Source organism: Eutrigla gurnardus, assembly GCF_963514095.1.
Source record: "Eutrigla gurnardus genome assembly, chromosome: 16".
NCBI classification, from domain to species: Eukaryota; Metazoa; Chordata; class Actinopteri; order Perciformes; family Triglidae; genus Eutrigla; species Eutrigla gurnardus.
The window spans coordinates 8,027,986-8,051,623 of record NC_139927.1 but is presented as its reverse complement, the minus strand read 5'-3'; the positions used below and the strand labels follow the sequence as shown (position 1 = coordinate 8,051,623).

The 23,638-nt window shown below is 43.1% G+C and overlaps 2 protein-coding genes across 5 annotated transcripts in view; one reads left to right on the top strand and one right to left on the bottom strand.

Moving 5' to 3' along the window:
- Window positions 1-19,979, top strand: part of daam1b (dishevelled associated activator of morphogenesis 1b) — a 40,497-nt gene extending 20,518 nt beyond the window's left edge. For 3 of the 4 annotated variants that reach the window (XM_084030013.1, XM_084030014.1, XM_084030012.1), the window contains exons 2-26: window positions 2,442-2,732; window positions 4,203-4,292; window positions 7,569-7,640; window positions 7,868-7,962; window positions 8,298-8,631; window positions 8,750-8,860; window positions 8,964-9,067; window positions 9,234-9,300; window positions 9,424-9,541; window positions 10,376-10,514; window positions 10,737-10,795; window positions 10,890-11,077; window positions 11,370-11,672; window positions 11,773-11,880; window positions 12,969-12,998; window positions 13,336-13,433; window positions 13,955-14,039; window positions 14,199-14,305; window positions 15,051-15,139; window positions 15,386-15,554; window positions 16,010-16,117; window positions 16,217-16,277; window positions 16,399-16,530; window positions 17,986-18,156; window positions 18,543-19,979. In XM_084030013.1, coding sequence (XP_083886139.1) covers window positions 2,547-2,732; window positions 4,203-4,292; window positions 7,569-7,640; window positions 7,868-7,962; window positions 8,298-8,631; window positions 8,750-8,860; window positions 8,964-9,067; window positions 9,234-9,300; window positions 9,424-9,541; window positions 10,376-10,514; window positions 10,737-10,795; window positions 10,890-11,077; window positions 11,370-11,672; window positions 11,773-11,880; window positions 12,969-12,998; window positions 13,336-13,433; window positions 13,955-14,039; window positions 14,199-14,305; window positions 15,051-15,139; window positions 15,386-15,554; window positions 16,010-16,117; window positions 16,217-16,277; window positions 16,399-16,530; window positions 17,986-18,156; window positions 18,543-18,755 — 3,237 coding nt within the window. In that variant the 5' untranslated portion in view covers window positions 2,442-2,546 and the 3' untranslated portion in view covers window positions 18,756-19,979. The remainder of the gene's footprint in view (window positions 1-2,441; window positions 2,733-4,202; window positions 4,293-7,568; window positions 7,641-7,867; window positions 7,963-8,297; window positions 8,632-8,749; window positions 8,861-8,963; window positions 9,068-9,233; window positions 9,301-9,423; window positions 9,542-10,375; window positions 10,515-10,736; window positions 10,796-10,889; window positions 11,078-11,369; window positions 11,673-11,772; window positions 11,881-12,968; window positions 12,999-13,335; window positions 13,434-13,954; window positions 14,040-14,198; window positions 14,306-15,050; window positions 15,140-15,385; window positions 15,555-16,009; window positions 16,118-16,216; window positions 16,278-16,398; window positions 16,531-17,985; window positions 18,157-18,542) is intronic. The other variant, XM_084030015.1, reaches the window with a different exon arrangement.
- Window positions 19,980-20,222: 243 nt separating this feature from the next.
- On the bottom strand, window positions 20,223-22,865 carry l3hypdh (trans-L-3-hydroxyproline dehydratase). The gene is made up of 6 exons (XM_084030095.1): window positions 22,723-22,865; window positions 21,323-21,850; window positions 21,085-21,254; window positions 20,820-20,942; window positions 20,602-20,739; window positions 20,223-20,506 (listed from the first exon to the last, which is right to left on the bottom strand). The coding sequence occupies exons 2-6, from the start codon at window positions 21,798-21,800 to the stop codon at window positions 20,381-20,383; spliced, it is 1,035 nt and encodes a 344-aa protein (XP_083886221.1). The 5' UTR covers window positions 21,801-21,850; window positions 22,723-22,865; the 3' UTR covers window positions 20,223-20,380.
- Between the last annotated feature and the right edge of the window lie 773 nt (window positions 22,866-23,638).

Genomic DNA, 23,638 nt, shown 5'->3' with positions numbered 1-23,638 from the left:
TATTCTAGTGAGAGCATAAAGTTGGCCGTTGTTAGTTTTGTTTGTCAGGTTGCCAGGTTATTACAGGTTTGTTGGCCACCAAGAGACACAAGTGGTAATTTAGACTAATGTCTAGTGTGTCTGATTAAGTGATCATGGCAACAAATCACTATCAACACAGTTTACCTTGGAACAAAATACAACATTTTGAAACGGTATCTTTGTGCTTTGATTGTATTCCTTTATGGGATTTTCTTGTATTCTTTTTGTTGGCACCAGCACATTAAAGGAAATTAAAACACATATTTGGGTGAAATATGAAAACAATACGACAGATTTCATGATTTTCTGGTGGGTGGAAAAAAAAAGTCTCTGACAGCTTTAGCGGCTGTTCCAAATTTGAAAAGTACAGCTGCTGGATGGCGGATGAACCCAAAAAGTGACTAAAATGAGACAGTGATGGCATCAGGCTTTATTTAGGTAGACCACAAAATGGATTTTTTAGCGACTCGACATGCACCAAGTTACCACAGGAAATCTCCTCACTTTCCCTTTGGGAAGAGATAACTTTAGCCGTCTCAGCCCACAGAACGCCGTGACACGTGATGTTCAATTACAGTGAAGTACGCGAACGGAACAGGTTCAATTTGGACTGATTTGTGGTGCAGTCTGTCTGGATGAAAACCTCTTACTTACAGGAAAACACAGGGAAAGGTCAAGTGAACTTGGTTGTGTTCAGCGGGCCGTCGCTCACCAAGAAAAGACATTCCTGCAGGTCAGCACAGCCTCTGTGGTCATGATACTTGGAATCCCAGCGCATGGCACAGCAGGGAGGGGGCCTTTAGAGCTGTTTTTGTAACATGCTAACGGCGGTGTCCTCCTGGATATCTGGCATCTTTACTTGCTAGACAGCAGAGGAGGTCGTGTGCACTTGATTCTATTATTCTTGCTTGGAGTTGAGCCAGCACGTCTAAAAGCTCACACTGCAGCTGCCTCCTCTCTTCCCCCTGTGTTTGTACAAATTAGCAGGTTGTTACAAATCAAACTTGTTTATGCTTTCACTACTGAGATGCGAGGTCTGTCTTGTCTCAAGATTCACTTTGTAGCATTAGCAACTGAGTGAAATGCCAGCTCTTAACGGCTGAACAGCTGTAACCATAGAAACGACTGCTCCGTGTACAGTTAATCTGATCCCAGGTCAGAATAACGGCCAAAGAGAAGCCATAAAGGTTGGAACATTAAACAAGACCAACAGTAGACAGCTATGTGATGCTAAACTCAAGCTCACAAGGCTGTGAGCAAAATCCTAAAGCTAGCATGGCTACATGCTCATAATGACTATGCTAACACACAGATGCTAAGCAGGTTTGCGATGTTCATCTTACTTTAGACATGCTGGCATGCTAATAATTAGCACTAAGCACAAGGTAAGCCAACCCTAAAACATGGTTTCGGGCACATCGGATCCTCATCTTGCACAAACCTGTCTGTAATGTGCTCAACCCTCCTCATCAATGCTGTTCAGAACTGCTGATCTATGCTTTTATCTCTCTCTCTATATATAGAGGTAGGGCAGATGGAACAGCTGTTCAACAGGATTGCACATATTTTCTACATTACTGGGGAAAATGCAGCAGCCAGAGACCAAACAAGTGTGTAATCTTGTCTACGAAGTCAGAGATCTAGGAAGGGAAAGTCTGGCATTGATGGTTATCAGGATGATTGATGCAGTGTATGTTTGAGTTTGACGCGGACTCCCCATGTTGTAAAGCTCAGCTGTCATTTGAACAGCATGCAAGGCACCGTATGACCCGTCTCTCAGGGTTTACCCACAACGACCAAGCCGGTCTTCAGAACCACAAAAGGCCTGGTACACCTCTCACCGTGCTCATTGAAAACACCCCTCTAATCGTTCCTCGTTAGGTCTTTAGTGGGAAGCTGATACTGAATAGGAAGGAAGGGGAGATGAAAAGGCCTGAATACACTAATCCTGGCAAATTATGGTCTCCATTTCAAACACTCTCACGGGACCCTATTGTGTAAACAATATAATGAAATCTTTCAGTGCTTGCCCCCACTGATACAGTGTGTTGTGCTTTTCCTTCAGAAGGTATGACCTTACATCGTTAACCATTACCAGGGGGGCGGAGGATTAGGTTGTAACTGTAGAAAACTCATTTATTTTGTTGTCCTGCTGCAAACCGTTTTACTAATATCAAAATGCCCAAGCCACTTTGTCCTTTAGAGTGCTGCTGTGTTGCTTTGTATTTAATAGAAGAGAGCATAACGTATTAATACTTGTATTTAATACAATTAAAATGAGCACAACTTAGTTTTTATGGTCCCTATTATGTTCTATTGCTCAATTGAGAAAACTCTGCTTCTTCTTAATGTCAATTTAAAGCTTAAAGCACAAACGTATGAAGTTTGGGGTTAAAAAAGTCCCTTTTCTCTGTCCACAGTACTCTCTGACGGAGGCCAAACTCTGAGGTGGAGGAGGCTGTAAAGAGGCCCCGAAGGAGCCTCCCACCCTCCCTACCTGACTTAACGGGACGCATCGGACAGCCATGGCTCCTCGGAAACGTGGCGGCGGTGGCCGCGGTGGGCTCTCCTTCATCTTCTGCTGTTTCAACAGCAACGATCACCCGGAGATCACCTACAGGCTTAGGGAGGACTTTGCCCTGCAGTCCATGGAGCCGGCGCTGCCCATGCCAGGATATGATGAGCTGGATGGCATGTTCTCCGAGTTGGTGGTAAGACTTAATTCTGCCTTTTCTTAGTTGGAGACGAAGAGAATTCCCAATATTTGTGTTGTTGTGTCCAATGCATGTTAACATCTAGCAGAACAGACACTTCAACATTGTATTTAACTCAAAAGATGTCATTAAAATAGATTGTTACCTCTTTGTTTACACTGTCTGACATTCCCAAACAAACGGTCACTTCCTCCCACTTTACACTGACTTGTGAGTAACGGGGCCAGGCTGCTAGAAATCCTCTGTCTTATTGTCACTTCTAATTTGTCGTGCTCTCCTCTCTTTCCTGCCCCATTTTCCTCTCCCGTGGTTGCCACAGTAATCTAAGCATGACATTTTTGCACATCAATACACTTCATTCAGGAACTCTTAATGTCTAAGCCTCCTCCATCTGCTAATTGCTTGTTTTTGTCCCCTGCCCTTTATGAAGACATAATTGAGTAAGTTGAGTGTGACGACAAGGAGGCTTTCAGTTGCTCTGTTTACCCAAAAAAAAAAAAAAAAAAAAGAACGGCCACATTCTTTTCTCTTTGCCCAATATGAGCCACCATGTGCATGTATAATCTGAAAGGGCTGGCTGGAAAAGGGAGAAAAAAAAGACTCATTGTGGAATAACATGAGGCCATCTGCTCTGTTACGATCAATTAACCCCGACCTTTGAACTTGAGATCCATTGAGGAAAGTTTTCCAAAAATCTGTAAATCATGGTAAAGCTTATTTTCCATCCATCACAGAGATATACACACTGTCACTCAAACAGAACATTAACAACAAATCTGTTGCAGCACAAAAAGATGACGACAAATGCATTTTTTACATAAATCTACTGTTTCCCCTTGCCGTGATGTAAAAAGCTCATCTCCAAACCCCAAATTAAATATATGCTTTATGCTCAAATTGATACTAATAATATCAACTGATACTTGTTAATTGCATTTAGGCGTTCTCAGAATGCTCTCCTGTATTTGGTCTCCCCAGCAACACATTATGTGCCTCTGTGAAATATCATACATCGTGACGCATGTTGTCTCCAGATGTTTGTTACCACATGTCGAGCCGGCAAACCACGCCTTAGCTTTTCTTTTTTTTCCCCCATTACTCACACGTCTAAACACTCTGGAGACATCTGATTTGATTCAGTGTTGAGGATAAGGGCACCCGTCGATGGCCCAACCTCAAACTGAGAGCAGGGCTCTGGTGCAACTACTCCTGTCTTGCACATGTTTTTGTTTTGAGGGAAACTAGAAATTGATTTATGTGGATATTTTCACATTTGCTGCATGGTGGTTTTAAAGCTCGTCTGTACTCTGAGCTGTGTTCAAATCTCACTAGTAATCGTATATTATCTTATCCATACAGGCATCAATAAAGTATTGGAAAGACATATCTCAACGTCTCAACTTCCTTTGATCCCTTCTCACCTACATGCCTTAACCTTTTCTGCTTTTTTCTGCTCCCACTTTGCAGGACGAGCTCGACCTTTCGGAGAAACACAGGGAAGCCATGTTCGCTCTGCCTGCAGAGAAGAAGTGGCAAATCTACTGCAGCAAAAAGAAGGTGAAAGACTTTCACTGTGCATTATGTCAAACACATCAGCCTCCGCTAGCTTGCTGCCAAGTTTGTGTAATCGCCTCCCTCATTGATTTGTTGATACCAGAAGCTGCGTGTTTTCAAAAACACAGGCTGCGAAACCTTGTATCGCTGCATTCCGCTAACAAACGGCATAGCGTGTCGTCGGCGTAGGGTTTCTGTCGAGTGCAGCTTTTCATCTTTAATGTCGGGTGTATACAACTGTCTACAAGATGAAAATGCACACTTTAAATAGCAAACTGTCAAACTAAAGTGTTTATAATGTACCATAATGGAAGACATGCTATTATTAAACATACAATCTGCAGAGAATGACCTAAACATTTCAAACGCACCACTCCAGAGTACTTTCTTATAACTTTATTCCCCCAGAGTATGGATGTATATCTTCTATTTGGCACTTTCCTCATCACTTCATAATAAGTCTGCACTGCTTCAAAGCTCGACCATGAATAACCCGCCTTAGTGGATGTTACACAAGCTGGATATAAAAATAGTGATATGTAGAGGGAGTAACACATGCGCTATATCTAGACTCTTCCATTAGAAAATCCACTAACAGAGAAGGCAGTGAATGCACCTGTCCCATCAAAGCATTGGTGTAGCCATAACATACCACTCTGTGGCAGAGTCATATTTTATTATGTCTTGTCTTCGTGACAAAAAGACTGTCAGCTGTTCCTCCTTTACCTGCATATATCTTGCATACAGGAAAGCACCTGGTCTAGTTTGGATCAACTTGAGTCGAGCCTTTAAGCCACGACTGAGTGTGTCCTCGCATTTTTACAGCAGTCTTCCTCAAGGCCGTAGATATGAGTGTGTAGGATATCCTGTCCTGACTAATATGCGGACATGGGATACTTTTCCTACATCCTGGAGATGATGAGTTTTTATATTTAGTATGATGGATAGATTTAGGTGTTTTAATTTGAGCCCAGAGAGTTGAAATATGAAGGATGTAAATCTCACCTCCTCTCATCCCTGCTGCATTTCATCTCATGATACATTAATATTACTGACTTTTTGATTTATGTGTCTTCACATATTTTGGATCATCCAAATAAATCATATGTAGTCATTAAAGGAATAGTTTGGATGTTTGGGGGGAAATAATGAATGAGCTTTACAGGTGTTGGTAGATGCCTTTGGATGGAGCCAGGCTAGCTGTTTCCCACTGCTTCCAGTCTTTATGCTAAGCTAACCGGCTGTAGCTTCACATTTATCACAAGCCACAATTAATTATTCCTTGCTGGCTTTGTTTAGATATCGATGCCCTTATGACTTGGGCCACACAGCAGGTAGTGAAAATGAAAAAACATGATGTATGCTCCCGTTTCTACTGTGTTCCAATTAGTGGCCTCGTTAGGAGGAGATTCAAGGCCTACGGTAAGGCAAACATAAACCCTGGATGTTGCTCTGCCTCCGTTCAGTCCTCTTGTTTCAGTGTTGTTGTGGAGGTGGAATCGAATCTTTATGTGCTGCATCGACCTGCAGAAAGGGAGGAGGAAGGATGGCCAGAAAGGCATCGATATTGCTGACTCGGCAGCAGGCTCTGCCCACGGACCAGTCAGATGCAAACTCATCTGAGCTCAGAGAGGAAGGGTGTGTGGGTGGGTGTGTGTGGCGAAAATGAGGCAAAGGAAGCGGTTGGTTGTCCAAGGCAAACAGGAAGGCTTCACTTCCACAGGTGCAGCTTTTGTGTGTCTGGCAGGGGGGATGATATGAGGAAGGTGGGGGTCATTAACAGGGCGGTGATAGTGATAGTGATAAAGCCGCTCTTTTTTTTTGCCAGCGGTTCGTTGGCTTCAGAAGTCGGACCAGGCAGGGAGGAGATAAGTCAGTCAGAGCAGCAAAGCTTTAGCTGTTTGGTTTGGCCGGGCACCTGAGCCGATGAAATCATGCTGCTGAAAATCAGTCTTCTTCCTCCCTCCTCGCCAGCTGTCTTATAGGCCACATCATCTGCCAAGTAGCAGATTTTCTGGTTGTTAGCAGAGATTTTGCACTTAGGTCTCTACTTTCATCTGAAATCTATTCCCGGGGGCTTCATTTGTGAGAGGACGGAGCTGTAACTTGACTTCCCTTTCAAGCGGACTCTAAACAACTGAGATTGATTCCCGTTTCCTGACGTCTTTTGATCTTTACTCCCAGAAATACACTCCCCACTTTTCTCTCTCATCATGACCCTAAATAAACTGGTTTGAAGACTGCTGACTTCCGAGTTGAAAGATGAACTCTTTAAGATGCGAAAGCAAACGCTCCCACCTCTGCGTCTGCTGCTCTAATGGACTGAAGTTCTTCCATCGGCCGCCTTGGTCAAGCTGGCACCGGACGGGAGTGGAACAGCGGGATCAGACCTTTCCATCACTGCACCCGTCCCTGCAGACCAGTCGTTTCTGTCCGAGCAGCCAAGTCTCTGCAGGCTGCTTTATTAACTGACGCCCAATTAGATTCTGATGGTCACAGCTCGCTTGTGCTTAATGGAGCAAGAGTTAAAATGAAAGCCGGGGGCCCTTTTATGTACAAGCCAAGTTCACGGTCAAGTCATTTTCCACTCAGTGTTTTCCCCTTGAGTTAGTAAATTAAATCATCTGAGAAATGTCTCACAGTTATTCATTTTTTTTGCACTTGTAATACGAACGTGCCTGTCAGGAGGTTAATCTCGGCATAAATCAGGCCGTGTCCTTAATCCACCGTTTAAACATTCATTTGCTAATCTCGAGATTTTCTCAAGCAGCTGTGCTCTCTTTTCTGCACTCCTCATCACCTCCTGGAACTCAGTGAAGCGCTTGATGATAAAAATGGGCTGCATATCTGTGTCGCCCTACTTTGATTTCCTGCTCCATTTTTGGCTTTTGGCTATTTATTCCCGGGACCCTTCTGTTCCCCGTGTGTTTGTATGTTTCATGTCTTTCCAATGCCAATTCGTCTGAAAATGATTAAATTAAATTCTCCGTCTGGTTTGCAGTTTTTGACTTTGATGTATTCAACATGTGACATGAACCCAATAACAACTTGTCCACTCATGTGACTTTCTGGAACATTTCCTTCAAGGCCACATTCTTATGTAGCGTTTTAAAGTTCCGATCCCTCACAGTGAATATTCATTAGCCGAGCGCATCTTTTTCTGTTTAACGTGTCTCATGTTTTCTTTCCCCTTATTATGTGACATGAAGAATATATAACATAAAATGTTGCATAAGCACATTATCATGTATTTATTTTCTGTTATTCTCTGTTTTTCAGGAACAAGAAGAAAACAAAAGTGCAACCAGTTGGCCAGAATACTACATTGATCAGCTCAATTCAATGGCAGCTGTAAGTAATAATAGAAACTTTATTTTTTATATATATATGAGACTAATATGGGATTCTGGGCTCTATAAATACAACTGTCAATTTAATGAAGCTAGCAGTGAGCAAGGATTATTTAATTAGCTGGGAATACATTTTCCATGTGACCTGTTCATCCCTGGTGATGAATAAGCGTGATTTTGGCTGTGAGTTGTCCCTCAGGCTCCGATGTTTAATCTTTTGTCGCACAGAGAACGACGCTCCTCGCTCTGGAAAAAGAAGACGAGGAAGAGAGGAACAAAACCATTGAGAGCTTGAAGACGGCTCTGAGGACACAACCTATGAGGTAGACAGATACTCCCCTTATCTCACTCTGTTTTATATCCTCCTTGTCCTTTTAAATATAATGTCATCCATCAATACACCTCCTCTCAGCTTGTTTATCACTCCTTTCAACTCCTCACAACAGTATGTAAATGAGTCCTTTAAGAAGCGATCACATATAAAAGTCGCTGCAGTCTTTGTTAAAGATGATATAACACAAGCAAATGGAGAGTGGACAAGTGGACACACATACATATTCGCATGAAACTACATCTTCATTCCAGGACCTTTGTGCATTATATTTCCATACTTTTTTTTACTCGTAAGTTAATTTCTCTGTTCTCGGTCTCCTCTTAGGTTCGTGACCCGTTTCATCGACCTGGACGGCCTCACGTGCATCCTGAACTTCCTGAAGAGCATGGACTACGAGACCACAGAATCGCAGATCCACACGTCACTGATCGGCTGCATCAAAGCCCTGATGAACAACTCGCAGGGCCGCGCCCACGTCCTCTCTCACTCCGAGAGCATCAACATCATCGCCCAGAGCCTGGCTACGGAGAACATCAAGACCAAGGTGGCGGTGTTGGAGATCATGGGCGCCGTGTGTCTGGTGCCCGGTGGACACAAAAAGATCCTGGAGGCCATGATGCACTACCAACGCTTCGCCTGCGAGAGGACGAGATTTCAGGTCGGTGGGAGCAGGCCAAGTGCACCGTTGTGGTTTTTATTCCAAAGATAGATAAAGTCATTTAAAAGCAATGTTCCGTGAAGATTTCTAACGCCCGTTACAACCTGTCACCCCGCAGACGCTTATAAACGACCTGGACCGGAGTACGGGGCGATACAGAGATGAGGTCAACCTGAAAACAGCCATCATGTCCTTTATAAATGCTGTGCTGAGTCAAGGAGCTGGAGAGGTGAATTATATACATTAGACAGCTTTAATGCTTGCCCTCCACACAAGAAGGTCACCAAGTCCCTTTAAAACCTTTACTACTGCTCTTTCTTTTTCAAATACAGACAAGTCTGGAATTCCGTATCCACCTACGATATGAGTTTCTCATGTTGGGGATCCAACCTGTGATCGATAAGCTACGCTCCCATGAAAACGCCACATTAGACAGGTGAGACAAGAAATCCCAAATATATGAGATTCATTTTTCTGAATTTGCAAACCCATAAAACGGAGAAATCGTACATAGAAACAGTGAATAAGACGGTAAAAATTATATCTCATCACCATTTTTCTAGCTTTCTACTAATCTAGTGTTTTCCCGCTCATTCTCTCAGGCATTTGGACTACTTTGAGATGCTGCGGAACGAGGATGAGCTGGCTTTGTCAAAACGTTTTGAGTCGGTAAGAACAAGAGAGAAAAAAACATATATATATATAATTATGTTTAAATATATAATATTCTCACACTATTAATGTTTATCAGGAGATGGTCACAGGAGTTCTGTTTAACTTCTTCTCTTTCAGGTACATATAGACACCAAAAGTGCCACCCAAGTTTTTGATCTCATCCGCAAGAAGATAAACCACACTGATGCACACCCGCACTTTATGTCTGTCCTGCATCACTGTCTCCTCATGCCACGTGAGTGTTTCTTTAAATGATGTATTACTGGCCTGCAAACTGTAAGATATTTGGTACAGTACAGTCTACATTTTTTTGTGCTGTATATTGTGATTTTAAGCTGGTGAGTTTGACTCTCAGAAAATAAACATTGCATCTGTACGTTCTGGTTCCTGGCCAGAAAGATAAGGATGTTGACTTTGTGCAGATTAGTTGCTCCAGAAATTGGATAAGCACATTCCCAGTCAAAAGTTGGAGACTCATATTTAGGTTTTCTTAACCTATTTTTCTGGAAAAACGAAAAGTCCACCATGTTGGATTACAGTTTTTAGCCAGCCGTCTCACATCATTTGCCAAACGGCTGCAGTAGCCTTTTTCTTTAATGATCACCTTCCTCTATAAGTGGCTTTTTAATGAGACCCCCCTCGGTTACTTTCCTCCGGCATTAAGAGTGTGATTAACACTTCAGCCACAAGTACCAGTGTTGCGGTCTCACACTAGAGTTAATAAAATGTAAGCCTGTGGAGGGACTTAAATGCAGGAATGAGAATATTATCACTGACTATGATGTGATGCATTGAATATTTTATCCTGTTAAAAACACAACAGTAAACATGTTGTCGCCCCCATGATGGATGCAGTCCAACCAGCCAGTAACAAATACATGCAGAATCTAATTATAGTGCTCCGCTATATCTCATCAGTTATGAGTGGTTATAAGCTGATTTTGAAAAAAAAAAAACTTCATAATGATTAAACAGCCGCTGTGGATCTGACTGTCTTTTCTGAAACACTTATGGGGATTAATCCTTATCACTGAGGCTAATGGAAAACGCTTCCTCCCGCTCTCCTCAGACAAGAGAAGTGGTAACACGGTGCAGTACTGGCTGCTGTTGGATCGCATCGTCCAGCAGATGGTCTTGCAGAACGACAAAGGTCACGACCCCGACGTCACACCACTGGAGAACTTTAACGTGAAGAACGTTGTCCGGATGTGAGTGCTCTGCTTGCCTGCTGAACAAACCCAGTGACTACATGGAACGGATTACTCAGCTGACAGATTGAAGAATGCAGAACAATGTTGTGTTTGATGAGAAATGAAAAAAGCCACATGCTCAACAGTGTTGGCTGAAAAAATAGCTCTCCTTTTAAGTTGAGAGAAACAATGTCTGGCGTTGTTCACCGTCGCTGATTATGTGTGTCACCCTCTCTGCAGGCTGGTCAATGAGAATGAGGTCAAACAGTGGAAAGAGCAGGCAGAGAAAATGAGAAAAGGTTTGTAAGACTATAAATCACGTCTGTGAAACAGTAAGTCTGTTAAAAGAAATCAGATCAACTCAACCCGATATCGTGACTCCCCATAATGCAGAGCACCATGAGCTGCAGCAGAAGTTTGAGAAGAAGGAGCGAGAATGTGACGCAAAGACTCAGGAGAAAGAAGACATGATGCAGACGCTCAACAAGATGAAAGAGAAGCTGGAAAAGGAGAGCAACGAGCACAAGAATGTCAAACAGCAAGTGGCCGAGCTCAGCGCCCAACTGCATGAACTCAGCACCGTACGTTGTCCTTCATAGTCAAGGGGTCGCCGCATGATAACCTGAATATATAACCAGCAGAGCCATCACTGAGTTCATACAAGAGGCAGATAAGATGTGTAGAATCATTCCACACAACTCCCTTGTGCCCCTTGCCTGAAATAGCAACACTTTTTTACCTCTTATTACAATGTATAGCATCCTAAAAGAGTTGTAGGAGAATATGAGATATGTAATCATTCTAATGATGAGGCAAGTATTCTCTTGTCCAGTATTATAATAATAGAAAGTTTGTGTAATACTCTCCCTGCAGAGACAGGCAGCCGTTCCTGGAGGCCCTCCCCTCGTCCCCGGTCCCCCCGGTGGTCCTCTGCCTTGTCCACCCGTACCTTTTGGAGGTTTGTGCCCGCCTCCCCCGCCGCCCCCCGGGGGCATGATGCCTCCTCCGCCTCCCCCGCCACCACCTCCGGGTGGACCCCCACCTCCTCCCGGACGCCCACCCACCGGAGGTGTCCCTCCCCCGCCGGGAGCCCCCCTCGGATCATCCCTGAAGAAGAAGAACATTCCCCAGCCATCCAACGCGCTCAAGTCCTTTAACTGGGCCAAGTTAGCAGAGGTGAGAACAGCGGAGACACAAGCATACCTTGATATATGATAACATGTTGACGCTTTGTATTAGAATGTGAGATATAACTGTCTTATTGTCCTCCGCTCAGAATAAACTGGAGGGCACTGTGTGGATGGAGGTGGATGATGCCAAGGTTTTCAAAATCCTGGATCTGGAGGACATTGAGAAGACCTTCTCAGCCTATCAGAGACAGCAGGTACTGAGGATGATGCAGTTCATGTCTCTGAATGTCGCCGCGTGGTTCAGAGGGGGTCGGGGCTGCAGGAGTTGACAGCTGGCTTGCATTTTTTAATTTAGACTTGTGTCGAGATGTCTTACAGTTTCTTCTGTTTTGCAACTTTTGATTTCTCAAGCAAAGTTGGATAAAGGTCACTTCATTATCAGAAAAACTAAAGTCAGCTTACAGTTGATGGATATATTTGGGAGTTTACTAGATGCAAAACCTTTGGTAACACCTTCTGTGATGCTCATGTCTTTAATGCATTATAAACATACTTATGATTTAATCTGCTTATAATTAGATTTATAAAACATTCACTGTGATTTATAACAATAATCATACCACACTATAAAACATTTTATTATGATTTTTAAAGTCAATCATTCTACTTAATGATTGCTGCTCATTGTGTATTATAATTCTCATTGTTGTAATACATTATAATGGAATTATAAGTGGTCATTGTTAAGTAAAATGAAAACAAATATGAAATCCATGCATGAATATTCCAACGGGTTTAATAGAAAGTGTTCCTAAAGTTTAATTCTCGATCGCCTTGCTTGGAACAGAATGCTGTTTTTGGTATTTTTGATTTGTGGTTTTGATCATTTATGCATTTGAACTGCTCAGAATCTGCTTTTTCTTCTTGTGCTTCTCAGCTTACAGTTAATTTAGTGACTAGATCTTCTGGATCAGTAGTGTCCTTACTAGTTGTATAGAAGAGAATAAGCAGGAGTCTCATCAAAGATCAAGAAGCATGTCTAACACGTAATAAGATGTTTCAGACGAGGCTGAAAATGAATTACCGATCAGCTCCAGAAGTATGACCGATTGATCTCGTGTGTGCCTGCGTAGCATGTGAACTGTCAGCACGTATTGATTGACTGAACGCCAGCTTACGTCTCACTGCTGTTCACTTAATTACTGATGGATCCATCTTCGTCTAAGTGCCGAACAAGCTTTGATTCATCTGCCGTGTGTGTTTTTATGGGCTGCAATCACATAACTGCTTTACTTATTCTAATGAGTGCTTACATCTTCCCTGCTTCTTGCCTGCATTTTAGGACTTCTTTATGATCAATAACAGCAAACAGGTGAGTGCACTTACAGAAAAATACGGTCTGGAATTTGTGGATTACACGTCACGTCCAATTGTTCCTTCTTGCTTAATCTGTGTCCGATGGAATCTGTGCTCTGTGAGACTGTGGCTTTTATTTGTGTGTCAAGTTTGCATGTACTCACAAATGTGACAGCATCCCTGTGTGACTGTCTTCAAAGCCTCTGTGTTTTACGCTCTGGTTTGGGATTTTTAGATCATGTTGTCATCTCTCTTGTTGTGTATCTGTGGGTGACCGTAACTAAAAATGGATTCGTGCAACGTTTAAAAATAGCATATTTCACTCTTAAGACGTTCCATCACTTTGCTTACAGAAAGAGGCAGAAGACGACACGCTGAGCTCTAAAAAAGTCAAGGAGCTGTCGGTCATCGATGGCCGTCGAGCTCAAAACTGCAACATCCTCCTCTCGCGGTGAGTTTGCATCAGCATCACAGCACTAAAGAAAAAGCATTAGTGATGCTGCACAGGTGGTAATGTATTATTATTATTATTATTATTATTATTATTATTATTATTATTATTATTTCCAGTGTATCTAAAATTCATTTTATTTTCAATTTAATGTGAGGATAAACAATCTTTTTTTATGAGGTCAATAAGAGACAATAAAAAAAGCTAAGCCAATAAATTATATAATAACATAAAAACACACTACATCTCCCCCACAACCTCAAACCACAAATTCAATACTGTAGCTGTTTATTACAAGCGTCAAATACAGGAAACTGAAAGGGGGAAAAAGAGAAAATTATGTCTATAGTACTAAAGGTAAAGGTAAACGAATAAAGATGTCTTGAAGTGATGAAAATATGTAATCTCCCGAGTTATTCCAGTATGACGGGGCTTTTTATTCAACAGCCCATCTCTCATCTGTCTAAATGAATTCAATGATCTGAACGTAACTAAAGCAATGCATGTGTTTTGTCCTGCAGGCTGAAGCTTTCTAATGAGGAGATGAAGAGAGCCATTCTAACCATGGACGAGCAGGAGGACCTTCCCAAAGACATGCTGGAGCAGGTACGTCACCAGGCTTCAGCCTGATGGATGAAGCAAATGTGCTTTCATTTAGTGATTGCACTAAAAATAGCAGCTCGAAGCCTCTCAGCGCCACCTTCAGCATTTAGCCACGTTTTCAAAGCCGCAAAAAACATGAAATGAGTTTTCTCCTTCCATCAGCTGCTGAAGTTTGTTCCGGAGAAGAGTGACGTGGATCTCCTGGAGGAGCACAAACACGAGCTCGACCGGATGGCAAAACCAGACCGCTTCTTCTATGAGATGAGCAGGTACTTCAGCCGTAAAGGAAGGATTTTCTCTGCTAGTTTTTTTGTTAATTTCTGTACGAACCCGACACTGACCTCAGTCACGACGGTTTTCAGGTCAGTGCGGCGCTCTGCAGTTCAGATCGGCTGACAAACAGCAGCCATTGTTTCCTCTCAGTCAGGGCAGATAAGTGAAATGACACATGGGTTTCTACTAAGCCGGGAACAATGGCTGAAAGTGTGACTCACTCTTGATTGTGTTGCATGTGTGTAATATAATAACGGTAATGTAATAAGTCCCGTAAGATAAAAGGAACAAAGGAAATGTGTCACAACTCGGCCACTGAGTGCACAAATACATAAAAACCGGTTAAAGATCAGAAACTAACTGACGTTCCTACAGTTTGGTGACAATAGAAACGTACATGTTGGTTAAATGCAGAATTATACAGTATATCCACTGCAGTTTGGGTCATTGGAGTTTCCTCAGAGTACAAAATGGACCAGAGGACAGATGTCAGTGTGGTATTCATTAGTTGTAGAGTCGGAGGTTTATAGGCTGAAACGAGAAACACTGGCAGAAATCCGTCATTACCACAGTGTTATATGTGCAATTGAGCACACAGACGGCTTGTTTTATTTCTCTTCAGCACAATGACCACGCTTGTGGCTTTTGTCTAAATTGGTGGATTTCCCTGTTTATAATGTATTATTTCTTCTCTGTGTGTGTGTATTCTTCTCTGACCCACATTTTCCACCCCCTGTCCAGAATAAACCACTACCAGCAGAGACTGCAGTCTTTATACATCAAAAAGAAGTTTGCAGAGAGGATAGCGGAGATCAAACCCAAAGTCGAAGGTGGGGAAAAGTCTCTGGTTTCATATGGCATTAACTCAAACATGTTTTTGTATAAACAGCTATAAATTATATGTATTCTATTTATTTTTGTAACATGGAAAGACATCTGTGTTAAGAATGAGTCTATTCTCCTTTTGAAGCATCCCTGTAGTCATATTTTCCCTTTTTTAAATTTGCCAAGCTAACTCAGTCGGACACCTTTAATCACCTATTAACGTTTGTTGTCTTTATGTTTTCCTGTCTCAGCTCTGACCAGAGCCTCTAAGGAGGTTTTACACAGCAGGAACTTGAAGCAGCTGCTGGAGGTGGTGCTGGCCTTTGGAAACTTCATGAACAAGGGTCAGAGGGGGAACGCCTACGGCTTCAAGGTGTCTTCACTCAACAAGATCGCCGACACCAAATCCAGCATCGACAAGTAAGAGCATTTTTCAATTGGATCATTTATTTAGACGGCATCATAAAACATTTCAAGTTAAAACAAACATCAAATCCCATCATTGCACATCAAACAATGAATTAGCAGTGTTGTTCAGGACAGGGCATGTACTTTCAGTACTTTTATTCTGTTTTTGAGGCTGCAGAAACTTTAAAAGTACACACAGTGCAGGTTGAAGGAATGGTATCCATGTCCGCTTGACAGATGGTTGCAGCTACTGATAGTTTTAGGGGTCAGTAGAGAACATTAATACATCAAAAACCTGCAGGCAGTAACAAAAGAACGGCATGAAATATACAAAAGTCACATCTGGAGCAGGACATGTGATATCAATGAAACTCCATATGGTTTTTAAGGGTATCTGAACGTACATAATAGAAGTAACAAAAAGCAAGTTCGACGTATTCACTGCCTTATTGTGTCTGTGTTTGCAGAAACATCACGCTGCTGCACTACCTGATCACCATCCTGGAGAAGAAGTACCCCAAAGTCCTGATGTTCCAGGAGGACCTGCATAGTCTCTCAGAGGCCGCTAAAGTCAAGTAGGTGGAGCTGCTGAGAACCTGCTGCCTGACCTGCAGCTGCTCCTCTCTTAGTTTCCATCTTGTATTAAACCAGTGCTTTTCTTCTTTTTTCTGCAGCATGACTGAGCTGGAAAAAGATATCGGCAACCTGCGCAGCGGCTTGAAAAGCGTGGAGAGTGTGAGTCACAAAGATCTATGACGTAACGCGTTCATGTCCTGGTCTGTTATACAAATGATCAGTGCAGGTCTACCGTCCCCTTCGTCACAATTTTCCCCTCCTGGATAACTTTCACTCACAGGAGCTGGAATACCAGAAGAAGCGACCGCAGGAGCTGGGCGACAAGTTTGTGTCGGTGGTGAGTCAGTTCATCACCGTGGCCAGCTTCAGTTTCTCCGATGTGGAGGACTCGCTCGCCGAGGCAAAAGAACTGGTACGTCTTGGTGGCTGTAAATTCAGTGCAATACGAATTCGGACTTTGCAGGAACATATCACAGTAACATGATAACATATTATGTACAATCGTCTTACAGGCTCTTGTTTTACCAGATTAAAGGTAGTTGTCAAATAACTTATTCACTATTTTCTTGTTTATTTATCAAAACAGCTTCAATAAGCAAAATAATAGATAATAGTATAATCGTTTTGCATTGCTCTGATCATGATGGTTCCGGCTTAAATAATATATATACAAACGCACGTGAAGTGTGCATAAAGCACTCAAGCACTGATGATTGGACAGTGTGGACATCTCGATTGGGTTGTAGAAACTTGAAGGCCTGCATCCCTTTACCTCAGGCTGCAGATGTTTCTCCACGCCTTGTTAACCTCACCAGTCACCTTTTGTAAGAGAGTTAACAGCAGGAGTGAGGTGAGCTTCCTGCTGCAGCACCAGCGATGCCTTAATGGTCAGCCTGCTCACTGCCATGTGTGCAGGTCGAGAGGGAAAAAACAGAGACGGACATTAATTTACACCGTTATCAACCTAACGTGTTATTTTCTGAATGCTTTTATCGAATGCAACCATTACATTTTGCTGTGGGACTCCATTATGAATTTAGAAGCCAATTATCTCTAATTTGTAGTCGAAAAGCAAAAGGTGAAACCTGGATTTTTTTAGGCTTTTCATGACCAGAAACCTGAGCGCACTCACCTTTCCAGGCTCGACACCCTGAAGTTAAATTTATGCGTCTGCCCACGTTTATGGGTGCAGCGCTTTTATCCCCGGGCATGTTTTATGTTACATTGACCCAAGTGCTCAGCTGGTCACATGGCGGCCATTAGTGTCTGTGAATCATTTACAGTGTCCCACAGTGAAATATCTGAGTGTGTTTACTGTGATCCTCTGGACTGGAGAACACGCTGACCCTTCAAACAGCTCCGTGCATCTGGTTTGTGTGTCTCAGTGCATAAATGCCAAGATGAAAAGAAAAAAAAGACACTTTAGGCACAAAAACCCGGTGGCATTGTGAGGAAGTAAAAAAAAATATCACATCTCAATGCAGTGCATATTAATGAAATAATACAGATTACAAATTTAAATGAATTTGCGTGTCACGGACAGACCGCTACGCATTTAGAAGGTGTATGTTCTCAGCATGACCTCACATCTGGATGTTCTCTTTTTTAACTTACTGTGAAAAACACTCAACAAACACGTTGTCTTAATTTGGGCTCTGGCTCCGGTCCCTGGCCTCAGCTGTTATCAGTAACCGGTCAGAACTGAGTTAACATGGGCTTCAAAGCCTGACTACTGGTCCCCCCCCCCCCGCTCTGATTTCAAAGAGCCCAGAACTAACGAGTCTCCTGTAAAACAGTCAAAGACTGAGTAAAACATGGTTCGATCCCGCTGTAAATCTAATGCCCCCGTTTCCCTTTGGTCCCACAGTTCCTGAGGGCAGTAAAGCACTTCGGCGAGGACGCTAGTAAGATGCAGCCGGATGAGTTCTTCGGTATCTTTGATCAGTTCCTGCAGTCGTTCTCCGAGGCCCAGCAGGAGAACGAGAACATGCGAAAACGCAAAGAGGAGGAGGAGCGCAGGGCCAAAATGGAAGCTCAGGTGTGTGATCGCTCCCCGTTTCACATGATCCACAATTATGTTGTATAACTGTGGAGTTTGACCGGAAATATTGTACAAACTCAATTCATTCAGAGTTAAAGTGAGACTATGTAACTTTTTAAACTTTTTTTTAAAGTAAAAGTTGAATTCAGCTTTGCTGCAAAAGCTTTTACAGTAACGTAGTCTTGTTTAAAGGAAAAGTTCAACATTTTGGGGAATGTATTTATTGGCTTTCTACCAAGTTTAAGATGAAAAGCTTGATATCATGTTAGAATATAAATGTAAAGCATAAAGACTGGAAACAAGGAGAAGCAGCTACAACATGTTATAACTCTTTAAGAAACGTGTTAATGTAAAACAGTAAATTCAATCATTTCTGTCACCAGTTGAAAGAGCAGCGGGAGAAGGAGCGGAAGAACCGGAAAGCGAAGGCGAACGGCGAAGACGACGGCGGCGAGTTCGACGACCTGGTGTCGGCGCTGCGGTCGGGCGAGGTGTTCGACAAGGACTTGTCCAAGATGAAGCGCAACCGCAAGCGCATCAACAGCCAGGCGACGGACGCGAGCAGAGAGCGACCGGTCACGAAGCTCAACTTCTAAAGCAGGGCTGAGGTCATCATCCTTGTTTCGCTCGCCCACCCCTGCTCCTCATTAGTTTCCCCCCCTCTGGGTCGAACTGACACGCACATTCCTCCGCTCCCTCCTCCGCTCCCACCCAGCTCGGCCTTGCATCATCGCCGCAGACGGCACAACATGTTCAGACCTTTCATCCAGATATTGAGGTTTTTAAAACGGAGCAGAAGCCAAAAGTTGTTGTTAAACGACCAAAATCCGATAATTCCCGCTGGAGGATCAGTTTTGGTCGAGTGAAATGTTTTGGAGAAGTTGTCGTGCAAAAGCAGGATGTTTCCCCAGCTGGAGAGAAGCGTTTTCTTGCAGGTGTAGAGAGACGCTCACGCCTGTTTTGATAGGAGCCATTCTGTGCTGTTTTTGTACGTCAGGATCTATGCACGGAGAGAGAGGTGCACCGAGCAGACGCCATCCGGGCTCCATGCTCCATCCCAACGATGATTCCATTAAAAACACAAGGGGCCATTTTGTACGGACTGATTTCATAGATGGAGAAGAGGCTGCTTTCACGACCCGAGTTGCCCCCCAGAGTTCATTTGGAGAAAAAAGACTGAATCTGGACTTCCTGCTGTTCTCAGAAACCATCACAGGACTGAGACGCCGCGTTGCTAGACAGACGAGGTTTTGACCGAATTTTCTTTTCTATTCATCATTATTGACGTGCAGCATTTATATATCCGATCACTGTATGTTTTATTTGAACTTATTCCTGTTAAGAGCTGGCCTTAACGCTGTTGTTTTAAGTGTTGAGTGGGTACTCTCAAAGGCCTGGGCCTAATCTGCAATGTCTCGACAAGTGCGGACACTCGTGTCCTAGATGACATATATCTATATATAAGGTTGCGTGCTTGATACACATGCACATATACATTCATAATTACTATGCTAAATGCCATTAAAACAATACCCAGCAATACATTTGTTTCCCCCCTGAAGGGTGTGCCCTCCTTCATGTTTTTACTGAATAGATGAAATATGTTTCCTGGACACACTGGCTGGATTTACGCCGCAAAAACAAAACCCTGATTTTTAAAACTCTGCGTGATGCACATGTGATATTTTCGAGACCTTTTAATTTGTCCCCTCTGCCGCGTGAATCCATCCAGTGTCGAACACCACTCATTGGACTTTTATAATTTAAATATTGCCTTCCATTGTACAATGACCTGAAGATAATAAATGGGAGAAAACAGATGACGTTTTTGTATTTGCGGCATTTAAGTTGGTCATTTATTACCATTACGAACCCTGAAGAGGAATAATGGACGTAGAAAAAAAGGATGTTAGAATGTTTTGTGTTTCTGAAGTAAGACTGTAGTGGCTACCAGGCTCGCAGCTCCATCTAGTGGACAGTAAATGCTACTGACATCAGACTGAACCCCCCTCAAAAGGATCAGTCTTGGATAATTTCACACAAAGTGAAATCAAGACACAAAATGGTGCAAAAGCTATTTATTTATTTAATGCTCAGGTAAATCAGACCATAATCAAGTTGAGAGAATCTCTTTAACAATGTTTATTACGGCTCCACTATTCTTCTTAGAAAGCTTAGAGATTGTTCTGTGAAATGTAATAACACAACCTGTAATCCAGGCTCATTTCAGTAGAAAACCATGTGTCAGCTTGTCATCTGGTTCCTGCACAAAGCGTGAGACTCCGGTGTAAAAGGCTCTGCCAGCAACTTCCACCACTACAGCCCTGAAGTCTCCACACTTGGTCTCCTGAGGAGAAAATCACAAATGTGAAGTTTGTAAGTTGTATTGTTTTCCGCTCGCCGTATAAATCCAGTTAAATACAATAAGGTAAACTCTGGTACCTCGACAGCTTTCCCTGTGAACTGGGACCCAGTGGCTCCGCTCTGGAACGTCCTGGTCTGGTCCAGCTGGATGAGACCTTTGTGATACTGAAGAGCCACTCGGGCTGTAACACCAGAACCAGTGGGGCTCCGGTCCACCTGAGAACACGTTAAGACCAGTTAAAGCTTCAAACAGCTCTCCCCAAAGATCCTACGACAGACCAGAGTCCATAAAGTACCTGAGCTTCAGCGAACACACAGATGTTAGCGGTGGGATCAGAGGAGTAATTATCTTTGCCGTCGGTGAGGATGGTGCCATAGAGGAAGGCCAGGTCGTCACTGATTGGGTGGTGTAACTTCACCTGGGAAAGAATAACACCAAAATGTATATGGATGTTAATTGTATGAGAGCGGATTGTGTTTCAGAAATACAATGTTTCTGCATCAGTACTGAGAATACAGGTTTTATTATCGGCGGTCAGCCGTTCGTCATGAAACTCCTACCTGAGATTTGACAGCGTCGGTCACCGCTGTGGCCGCGTCCACCAGATCTCGAGTCCTGGACTTGGTCACATCCAGGCCAAACCTCTGGGCTTCTACAAAGGCGTAGAAGGCTCCTCCATAGCTGATGTCAACCGTTACATCCCCAAACTTCTCCACCGTCACCGTCACGTCTGGTGAAAAGTATTTTAGTAACACCAGGAGAATATAAAAAATGATTTCTTTGGGGTGAGCGTCTTACCTGTTGCGAATGCAAATGCCGGCACGCTGAGAAACCTCACTCCTCCTGTTTTACCGTGGGAGTACTCCACGAAGGCCTTCACCAGACCACACGGACAGTGAATATTCACCTGAGTCTCTGGTGACTGTGGTTCCTTCACCAGCTTGTAGTCCACGGCGAAGCGCCCCAGCGCGATGACGGCGTGACCGCACATGGTGCTGTAGCCCTCGTTGTGCATGAACAGCACACCCAGGTCGGCCCCGGGCAGCTCGCTGGCCACGATCAGGGCTCCGTACATGTCGTAGTGTCCCCGCGGCTCGTACATCAGCACCCTCCTGAGGTGATCCAGATGTTCCCGGACATAACGGCGCTTGGACAGCACGGTGTCACCTTTGACCTCCGGGTAGCCGCCGTGGATGATCCGTAGAGGCTCCCCACCCGTGTGCATGTCGACCACCGAGAGCTCGTCTCCCTCGTGAGGTGGAAGCTGCATCTCCATCTCAGTGCCGATCTAAAAATAATAGGTCGGGGCGTTCTGGTGTAGGCAGCCTGACGGAGGGGAAACAACAGATCAGGTCATTTTTAATGACGGCACCTCGACCGACTGCAGACTATAGATGGAACGATATAGGATTTTATCAGGAATTTAAAATGTTTTTCTTGGATTATTCTCATTAAGGAAGACTTACTTATTGTGGAAATCCCTCATGTTCATTTATTTGTGCTCTCTTAGTGCTTCCCTTTGGTTGGGTCCCAAGGAATTTAAAGGTAACGCAATTTTTTTATTGTAAATATGCTTAAAATTGAACCTAATTGTTATTAATCTTCTTTTCTTCAGTCAATTCATTTTTGTGACCTCGTTTGTGTGTTTCTGGCATTTATTCCATTGACTGGAGTCTCTTGATTTTTATTGCTGCATGTTTCATTTCATCCCGATGAGCCTCACAGATTCTAAATTCCTCATCGGGCATCAGTCTGCATTATTTCTAAGAAGATTCATAATGTATTAGGCTTCCTGCTGTATCTCTAACTGTACATATTCTGTCCCACTGTAGATTTCCATTCAACCCTACTTTGGGTATTGTAGTTTCATAGCCACTATACTGTAGTCAGGAAAACCACCTCAGAACAGATCTCACTGATTTAAGAGTAGTAAAATGCATGTGGGTGACATCACTCCAAACACATTCATCATCTGAATCAAACCGCGTTCATTAATTAACTGATCTCTCTTTCAGAGCAAAGGTCGAAGAAAAGCCAATAAATGTCCAGCTCCCCCATAAAGTATATATCTCTATCTGCAGCAATGAAGCAATGCAACAAGGCTGCTAGTTTTGCTGCAAAACGCTGCTTTTACACTTTCTCTACTTGGGGGCTCAAACTTCGAGGAACCCGGATGGAAACGTGGCGTAAAGTTTTACCTCTGTGGTTCGGCGGATCCCCGGACCGGTAAACCGCTCGTGTTCCGCCGGCAGACACCGCTTCCTAACGGCAGACACCGCCTTAAAAGTGGTGGAAATATAATATTTACTTCTACGTAGGTCAGCGTCCCGACTGTCACAGAGGCGCCGCCCCTTCTGATGCCTATGCTAATGAGCTGGTTTCACGACAAGTAGTGCTGCCGTAAATTCTTCGTAATTCGTCTTTCTTCATGGCAGCTTAGCGCAACACAAAGTATGTATTTTTTTCTATTCTTTCCATTATTTTGAGATACATGCGATGCTTTAAAAAGTCATACTTGTGTTGTTTCCTGAAGCTAATATTAGAGCTACATTAGCCTAACATTTGTTAGCCTAGCAAACTGTCGCCAGTCTGACTAATCGATAACAGAACGTTTGAGGCCATCCAAACAAACAGCATTGTTTTTGGGTAAGTTCAGTCTTCGACGACACGTCGCAGAACATTAACCAGCAAACATACTTTGAATGCATAAACGGTTTGGTGTCTTTTTCAATTTAATTCTTGCTCATAAGTATATATTTGAACACAAACTCAGCAGCTGCTTACTCTGACGTGTAGAGAATAAGACATTACTGCCCCCTTCTGTCCGAGAGTCTGCATAAGCATTCAATATACTGTATCTTTGCATTCATATGAGTGCAAAACAGTATTTACAGAACTCTGAATTTTGCTTTTCAGAAATAAAAATATTTTTTTTATTCGTCAAATAGCAATTATTATTATTATGCATATGCTACTATTTCCACATCAGCACTAAGTATGAGGAAAACAGGAATGTTTACATTTTTGAAACGTGAAGATGTCTGCTCTTGTCAAAAGTGAATATCATTCAAACTTTAGCACCTTCTTTGTCATCTTTGTTGTCTACTGTGACAT

What these genes read in the sequence shown, in the direction of transcription:
- l3hypdh (XM_084030095.1), bottom strand. Translation starts at nt 21,800, where the DNA reads ATGGAGATGCAGCTTCCACCTCACGAGGGAGACGAGCTCTCGGTGGTC. An exon ending in CCGACGCTGTCAAATCTCAG is followed by an intron (nt 20,943 to 21,084) that starts GTAGGAGTTTCA and finishes ATTCTTTCCCAG; the next exon opens with GTGAAGTTACACCACCCAAT. An exon ending in TCACAGGGAAAGCTGTCGAG is followed by an intron (nt 20,507 to 20,601) that starts GTACCAGAGTTT and finishes TTTTCTCCTCAG; the next exon opens with GAGACCAAGTGTGGAGACTT.